We start from the raw sequence: 8,777 nt of genomic DNA on the forward strand, positions 1-8,777 counted from the left end.
ATATTTCACAGCACTTGATATGAATTCTGGATTCTTCCAAATCAAAATGCACCCTGAGAGTCAAGAAAAAACTGCTTTCAGTACTCCTGATGGACATTATGATATACAAGAATGCCAATGGGACTTATCAATTCACCAGCAGTGTTTCAAAGACTTGTAGATTCTACCTTGTTAGGATTGAAAGGAAAAGCATGCTTACCGTACATGGATTTTAATATTTAGCCCTACAATAGATCAGCACACTGAAGATATGCCGAAGTATTGGATAGATTTAGAGAAGTCAATTTGAGTGTTCAATTGAAAAATGTCAAATTGCTAAGCCAGAAATAAGTTTTCTAGGTCACATAGTCAACAGGGATGGAATCAAGCCATGTCCTAAGAAAATTGAAGCAATCAAAGAGTTTCCTCGACCTAAAAATGAAAAAGAAATCCGTGGTTTTGTAGGCTTATGCAGTTATTACAGAAGACATGTTCCAAAATTCGCCGAAATCGCCAAACCGCTTACAAATTAACTAAAAAGAATCAACATTTGACTGGAATGAAGAATGTGAAACCGCTTTTCAAAAGTTGAAAGAAAAACTAATCACAGAACCGCTACTTATTTATCCATGAATTTTCTAATTTTTTTGTTATGACTTGAGTTATTTCAAATGTTGTTATCCTGTAGAGCTGTTATTAAAGTAAAGATTTTTGTATTCCGTTTTTCTCTTTGTTCTCATTTTGGCCAAGAATTTTTTTTTTTTCAAGTCCAAGTCAGGTGCACAAACTTGCCCCGGGCCGGGGCAAGTTTACGCATCAAGCGGGGAACATTTACGCATGTTATAAGGCATACAAATAAATGAGAAAAATCAATCTTTTATCAAATAAAAATATTTATTTATACTTCAAACCACAGTTTTAAAATAAAAATTAAGAAAATTAACGACAATATAGGCTACAGTATGTGATAAATAAAAAATAAATGGGTTTTCCAACTGAAAACATGAAATTTTTAGCCTATTAATCTTCATCGTCGCTGTTGCAGTTTCTGCAAATGAAAAATGAAGTGTCTTCTGCTATACACTTGTCATGAGCCCACTTTTTACATCGGAGACATTGAACCCATTCCTGACCTTTTTTAGACTGTTTAAATGGCTTCAAGCAATAAATGCACAAACAGTTTTCATCTTCACTATCTGAATCCTGGTTTATTTTCAGTTTGCTGAGGTGGACCAATTTTTTTCCTTTTTTAGTTGTTCTCCTGATTTTTTCTTTGCTGCTGTTACCTTCTTCTTCTGTTTCCATAGAAACCAATAAATCTCTAACTAACTTCTTCTTCTTGTTTTCTTGTATCTTAATTTTTTTCTTCTTTGATTCCTCCTGTTCTTGCCTGAGGGCTTCTTTAACTGGGGTATCAGTTAAAATTGCAGACTTCCTCTTTTTCCTTCCTTTATTAGTGCCAAGCCTTGGTCCTGCCTTTTGAAATGGCCTCAGTTCTTCTGGTGTGGGGTAGTCCTTTTGTGCAGAAGTGGAAGCCCTTGGGCTACTGGGCGAAGTATTTAGCAAGTCTACTTGTGCTGAAGTGGAAGGCCTGGGGCTACTGATCAAAATATTGATAGGACCTGAAGCGTTCGTAGTCATATTAGTAGTTGATGTAGTTTCTGGTCTATCAGTTACATATGAAGGCATGAAATCAGCATCAGAAAATACAAATCTGTTAAGAGGGTGAATCCCAGTCACTTTGAATCCAGCCATAATGTTTGCTGGAGTAGCTGCTACATGTAAAGTTGATGCCAAAATTGATGGAATGTCATGAATAGTCATTGGGCGTTTGTTACTAGCCATCCAAGAATCACATGCAGTGTTTATATATTTTTTGAGGGGCCCAAAAACACTGCGGTCTAGAGGCTGCAGTTTGTGGCTGCAGTGAGGCGGGAATGATAGCAAAGTTACCCCATTCTCTTTGAAGTAATCTAATAGATCTGCTGATAAATGAGACTCATGATTGTCTAAAATCAGGAGACACGGATTCTCAATAGAACACCTGACATGGGTCACAAAATGCTTTGCAAATTTTAAAAAGTTTTTTTCCATCATCCATCCTGACGGGTTGGCATCTCCAGCACAGCCAACAGGACCATCTCTCAGAAAGTGTTCTTTGAAGTTAACCCTAGGGAAAATAATGAATGGAGGGATGAATGTCCCAGCAGCACTCACTGCAAGGGCCACTGTTACTAGAGTTCCCCTTTCAGCTGAAGTCATTTTCCCTATTTGCCGAAACCCTTTGCGTCCTATGACTCTGTCTGGCTTCTGAACCGTCGTCACACCTGTCTCATCAACATTCCAAATGTCAGCAGGACCAACCTTAAGTCTATTTATAGCTGTTGTCAAATTGTCAAAAAAGCTGACACATTGGTTCTATTAAAACTTGTGGCTCGAGCTAAGCTCGTTGCTTGAGGGGCCCTAATTGAGAGTGTCCTATTCCGTTTTAGGAACAAAGTTAGCCAATCAGGTCCTGCCATTCCATTGTCGGTCCAAGACTGAGGGATTTTTCTGCCGCAGGCTACTGCATATGTATAAGCAAATCGTCTTACTTCCTTAGGTGAAAGGCCAAAATAAATATCAGAAGCTTTCAGAAGATATTCCACTAGCAACTTTTCTTGGTTTGGCTCGAACACCTGAACAAAAAAAAAACAATACAAATTTAATAGCGCAGGCTATTGTAGGCCTATTAATTTTTTATTATAGGCTTAAATTTAGGAATTTTTGCCTATTAGCACCTGACCACCCCCCCCCCCCACTGTAATTTACTTACATTAAGATGTTTGGAGTATCCAAATTGCACCAGTCCAAGAGTTGGTGGGACTTCTCTCACTGTTGGGGCATCTGGTGGTAGTGGAGCCTCTTGCACTGGTGGGGCCTCTGCCGCTGGTGGGGACACTGATGCTTGTGGAGTCTCTGGCGCTGGTGGGGCCTCTGGCACTGGTGGGGTCTCTAGTGCTGGTGGTGCCTCAACCTGCAAAATTTCATTCTATATAAAGTAGGCCTAATAAGAAACATGCATGGTTTAGTTAAAAAACACTTTTTTCTTCTTAAAACATTCAATTAATAGCCCATTTCCAGATTTATTATGGGATTAGTTACCCATAAGTAGTTATTACCCATAGTGTTAGTTATTAAGTTATTAGGTAAGTAGGCCTATGTTTGTAAGGGTGTTGAATATGTGTTAACTGTTGAATTTGTATTTAGTAAGCTAATTAGATATCATAATGTGTTAAAGGAAATTGCATAGTAGCCTATTATGATAGGCCTAATTATTCAACTCACATTTACATTTTCCATCTGTGTTTTCAGGTCTTCGTTGGTCAAATTAGCCCATTTTTTGCAATAATTTCCAACAGTTTTATCATTCAATCCAAAGAGTTTGGCAGTTCCTCGTATGGTGTTTTGCCCAAGTCTTACTTGAAGCACAGCCCTTTTCATTACATTTATGTCCAGCTTGGCTCTATCAGTTTTGCAAACGTAATTTCTTACCATCTGAAAAATAAAGAAAATTCATTAAAGGATGAAAATTATGTCAATAGAATGAAAGGCTAACACATATGAGGGCTGAACTACGCTCATTGTAAGCTATAACATACAAATCTGTAGTCTATATAACTGAAGAATGATTCAATCATAGGCCTACTCGTCAACTAGTTTTTCAAAGAAAAAAGTATTGGCACTTGATGAACAGAAATTCACCTCATCAAAACCTTAGAAATCGCGAATAAAAAATACAAAACATCCGATAAATCTGTGTGCTTCTAATTTAGGCCACAAAATGTAGTTTTCTGTATTTTCTTATGACAACAACCTTGCAAAAGCCAACTTCAATTCAAATATTAGGTATATATTTTAGGTAAGTAAATATTTTGTCATTATGAAGTACAAAGGAAGGATGTAGGCTAACGTAATTAATCATTGCATAATAATTAAGCGGATCTTAACAGCCTGAAAAGGTTCAGGGGAACGTTTACGCACGAAACACAGTTCGTAAACGTTCCCCGATGTCAATTCGTAAACATGCCCCATCGCCATGTTTGAATTATTGTCAACGTGCAGCAAAAACTGATAACAGTTCGGTTTGAACAAACACAGTTCTCGAAAGAGGATGAAATCCTGCTTATGTTCACGTATTAGTTTGCCCTTAACTATGTATTATAAGCTCACAATATCATTTGATAAGTAGATCACAAAATTTACTCACCTTGCAAGAAAACAGAATAATCCTCCTCCTGGCTAGATCACAACTCGAATGGCGTTCAAAAGTTTGTGAGAATGTCCGCTAGGGAGCAGCAACAACCTGACAATACCCGTGGCGCTCCACATTTAACCGGTTTAGAAAAAAGTGGCCTGTGTAAACTTACCCCGTGCGTATACTTGCCCCGGTCTACCCTACGATTATAAAGTAATTCACAAGCCTGGTGTTAAACACTCAAATGCAGACTGCTTAAGCAGAGTTATATACAAGAATACAGTTGAGAATCTTCCAATGTTAGACTTGGAAATCATAAGAGAGAAGCAGAGAGCAGACGAAGAGTGTCAGCGCCTTCGAGAGTATCCTAGTTTCAAATTGAGTCCAGAAGGGATCATTCACTTCAAGAAACATGATAAGAAGTTGATTGTTATACCAAGAAGCCTTCGAGAGAAAGTTATTCGTCTCCACCATGACCTTCCTTATGCCGGTCATGGGGGTATTAAGAAACATTTGTAAGAATTAAAGAAAAGTTTATTGGCCTAAAATGAGAATGACGTAACTAATTTTATAAGAGCGTGTGAAGAATGTATTAAAAGAACAGATTACGGAAAATCGAAAGCACCCTTAGGAGAATTTAAAGAAGTGACCGAGTTTGGATACAGACTGTCATGTGATATTCTAGGTCCACTTCCGTTATCAAAGTCAAGAAACAGATACATCCTAACAGTAATTGATCATTTTACTAGATATGGGGATTTTATCGCCCTACCGGATCAAACTGCTGAGACTATTGCACAAGCACTAATACAGAGAGTGATAACAAGAATCGGCGTACCAATGGAATTAATTACTGATCAAGGAACTAATTTCACGTCTGATCTGATGAAATCGATGTGCAAACTTCTAGGAATAAGAAAACTACAAACAACAGCTTATCACCCAATGAGTAATGGTAGAACGGAAAGAGTTCACAGAACTATACCAAAAATGTTGAGTCATTATGTCAACAAAAATCAAGATGACTGGGTGACGTTGCTTCCCATCGTGAATATGGCATACAATTCGCAAGAGCACGAATCAATTGGATACACACCTTATGAGATGGTATTCGAAGAAAATGAGAACACCGCTTGAAGCTGATCTCACATTAACTGAATACAGAGATTTATTCGAATTATATAGAGATCTTGAAGTAGACTACAAACTATAAAAGAAATGTCAGTTGAGTGCCAAGAGAAGGCAAGGAAACGCAGAAGAAGCAGTACGACAAAAGTCTAAAACAAGTGAATATCGTGTAGGACAAAAAGTTTATCTTTATGTACCACAAATTAAAAGAAAGAGAGTGAAGAAATTGTCAAAGCTATGGAGAGGACCGTATCGAATTGTAGAAATTAATCGAAACTGAATGTAGTATTGAGAGTAAGAGGAAAGAACGTAGTTGTACATGTAACAGAATAAAACCAGCGTTGTACTATGAGCAAGCTGCAAATGAAGTTAGAGAAGGAACGAGCCAGAAGAAGAAGAGGAGAAGATGAAGAACAAATAGAAGTCAATGAGGAAAACGAAGAAGAGCAAGATGCGACGACGACTAACAATGACGAAGTAGAGAAGAGGAAGCATATGATGAAAATGAATCAGATAACGATGCAAACTCGAAACACAAGAGAAAAAGGAAAAAACAAGAAGATATAACGATTATGTAGTGTATTGATTATGTCCATGATTATTGAGATATAAATATATATTGTATATTGAATGTAAAAGAATGACCCATATGATAGATTATTCATTTATTTATTCAATTAGAATTTCAGTAGGAAGTTTATATATGTCGAAGTTTATTTTTATTATGGATATTTATTTTGTATTACTTCAAGATGATAACTTTAAATGTTGTGAGAAAGAATTAAAGCAAGTTTACTTGAGACAGGAGCAAAAATAAAGAACTAAAACAAGGTGTGAATGATTAGTATGTTGAGTAAGTATGGAGTGTGAAAGTGATGGCCAGTGAATGTTGATGATTGTGGAAGAATGATTTGTGTGATTGAAACTAATAATAAGAAACTAAACATGTCCATGGGAAAACCAATGAACTTTGATTCACTAATTTTGTGAATGAAAACGAAATGCATAATATTCTATTATTGAAGAATTTTCATGTCTTGCTTAATTCACACCAAAGGAACTATGAAAACTTGTAGTATATTATACCTTATGCTATTATTATATATTAAAATAATTTAGGAGATGAAAATAGTTTTGAAAGTAAAATATTATAAGTAGAAGAAGCCTACCGTATTCAATAAAGTCATCAGCATTGACTTAGGAAAATCTAATATATTGAAACATGAGAATAATTTATGTTTAGTGTAATAGAAAATTGACAATTTATTGCTGTATTTAATAATATGTATAATAAGTATAAGCTGGATACTGGTCGTAGTTTTTGTGTTGTCTCGCAGGAGTGCCTTTTGCGAACGGACAGAGAGGCCAGAGCAACAGAGCCACAGGCACACCACCATCCGAGTTGAGGAGGCGGTCACCTCGAGAAGATAATGCAGGAGACAACATTCGGCAACGACACTGCCTAAGAGTCAACTCAACAGTTTCAAAATCGCTGGTGTTCAAAAGTGACCAATGTGTGGTGGGGACTATAATGATTAGAAATTTAAAACTTTATGTGGAGAACTTTATGGTAGCCTAAGTGTTAAGATGGACTCTGCTTTGCTCTGTGCCAATAATTTATTGTTTGTAAAATTAGACTAGATTCATCATTCAAATGTATAAGTATGATACTCTCTCTCCTTGAATTTTATTATATAAATTTTTAAAATGTAATGAATATGGAAATGTGTCAACTATATTAACGATATTGTCAAGATTTAAATTTTATTTGATTTCAACTTAGTTTAAAGATGTGCCAGTAATTGTATATCCACATCTTTTTCATGCGGAGGGGTGATGTAACAATTCAAACACCCCGCTCTCATAGGATATTAATTATTAGAATAGCGGAGTCATCACTCAGGCCACCAAATTGGACTTTTGAACTGGTGAGCTGAGAGAGTGATGACCGCGTAGAGGCGAAACTAGAGGGAGAACGTTCCGAGACGCGCTAGAGGAAGGTTGTGCTTGAGATAGTGAGATGTAGTTTTTAGTAATGTGATTGAGGAGTGATTATGTTTAGAGAGAGAGAGAGTATAGATGTTTGTTATGGGATTTTTTTCAATAGAGTGAGATTGTTTTGGTGAATTTGCGTATTTATTAATAATATTATCCTATAAAAGTAGCAGGGCCCAGGACCCAAAAAACCTGGTGGTGGCAGCTCTACTGGAGAGCACTGTCATGCTCGCCACGCACGCCACATTTTATTAAAGTAAATTACTGTGCAATAAATAACTGGACGTTTATAGCGTAATGTTGTATTTTTTGCCTGTCATGGCAGCCATTTGGTTGTTTATTAGTTTTGTTACCATAGTTCTAGCCCATTTCAAATATATTGTACAGTTCCTTTTAACCCTTTGTATGATCTATTAGTTATCATATATTATTATTATTTTCATACAAAATAAGTACAGCTACCCATAATTCAAATTTAAATGAATTCAAAAATTGAAGCCAATATTTTTCAAGTTTCTCATTTTATTTTTTGGCCATATTGAAATGATAACCTTTGTTCCGAGGAACGATCACCTCTGCTTGTGGTATCGAGGTCTGTGATTGGTTGTTATGAGTCGGGCGTTGTGGTTGGTTGCAAGATTTGTTTCGAGCTCTGTGATTGGTCAATGCAAAATTTACACTGCAGATTGCGTGACTTGCACGGCTACCTGTTCAGTCTTAGCAGTGTTCAGTTCAGACATCATAATGGTTGCTTTTACTTCCTGTCTTATTAATTTCAATGATTACCAGTGTAAAATCTCAGTTTATTATGTTTTGTGTGTGCGAAATATAAAGCTTTTGTGATTTATTTATCAATGGTGCAATTGTTTTACGGGAAGCACGATTTATTTGTGGTGAAATTTCAAGTAAAAGTTTGCAAGTAATAAAGGTCACAGTTTTGAAACAGGTAGGCCATTGTTTCTCACTCATCATACCACATTCACCCCTAGCCTATCACATCTTATTAGCTGTGATTATACTTTATTATCACTTATTTTGATTTTAGTGCTGTATATTTCAGCTCATTATTTATATCTTTAAGAAATTTCGCATATGGTTATGCTATTTCAGAAACTTTTGAGTTTTATTGAGAAAGGCGTATTGTCTTGGTGATTTGCAGTTCATCTATATAAACCACCTTACTTTAAAAAATTCAATTATCAAAATCTTATTTATTAAGATGAGCTAAAGCTGCAAATTACTAAACAATTCAGGGCAAATCTCTTCTCGAAAATCTGAAATTGCATATTGTCTAGTTTTAGTAATTAAGTTATAGTTATAATTAAGTTTAGTTATAGGCTAAGGTTTTAGGAGTAAAGTTATGAAATTATTTTAAAATTATGTTTGTTTTCATGTCTCATTATCAAAAACTCTATTCTTGTAGAAGAAAAGGGTAAGG

At 36.0% G+C, this 8,777-nt stretch overlaps 1 protein-coding gene across 1 annotated transcript; it reads right to left on the reverse strand.

Annotated features, from left to right (window-relative positions):
• Positions 1-731: 731 nt before the first annotated feature.
• Positions 732-4,441, reverse strand: LOC120356123 (uncharacterized protein C01G6.5-like). The gene is made up of 4 exons (XM_039444965.1): positions 4,229-4,441; positions 3,307-3,516; positions 2,795-2,995; positions 732-2,657 (listed from the first exon to the last, which is right to left on the reverse strand). Exon 4 carries the CDS (start codon positions 2,239-2,241, stop codon positions 1,000-1,002), a length of 1,242 nt encoding a protein of 413 aa, XP_039300899.1. The 5' UTR covers positions 2,242-2,657; positions 2,795-2,995; positions 3,307-3,516; positions 4,229-4,441; the 3' UTR covers positions 732-999.
• Between the last annotated feature and the right edge of the window lie 4,336 nt (positions 4,442-8,777).

Source organism: Nilaparvata lugens, unplaced genomic scaffold (genome assembly GCF_014356525.2).
Source record: "Nilaparvata lugens isolate BPH unplaced genomic scaffold, ASM1435652v1 scaffold5853, whole genome shotgun sequence".
NCBI lineage: Eukaryota > Metazoa > Arthropoda > Insecta > Hemiptera > Delphacidae > Nilaparvata > Nilaparvata lugens.

What these genes read in the sequence shown, in the direction of transcription:
- LOC120356123 (XM_039444965.1), bottom strand. Translation starts at nt 2,241, where the DNA reads ATGACTTCAGCTGAAAGGGGAACTCTAGTAACAGTGGCCCTTGCAGTG.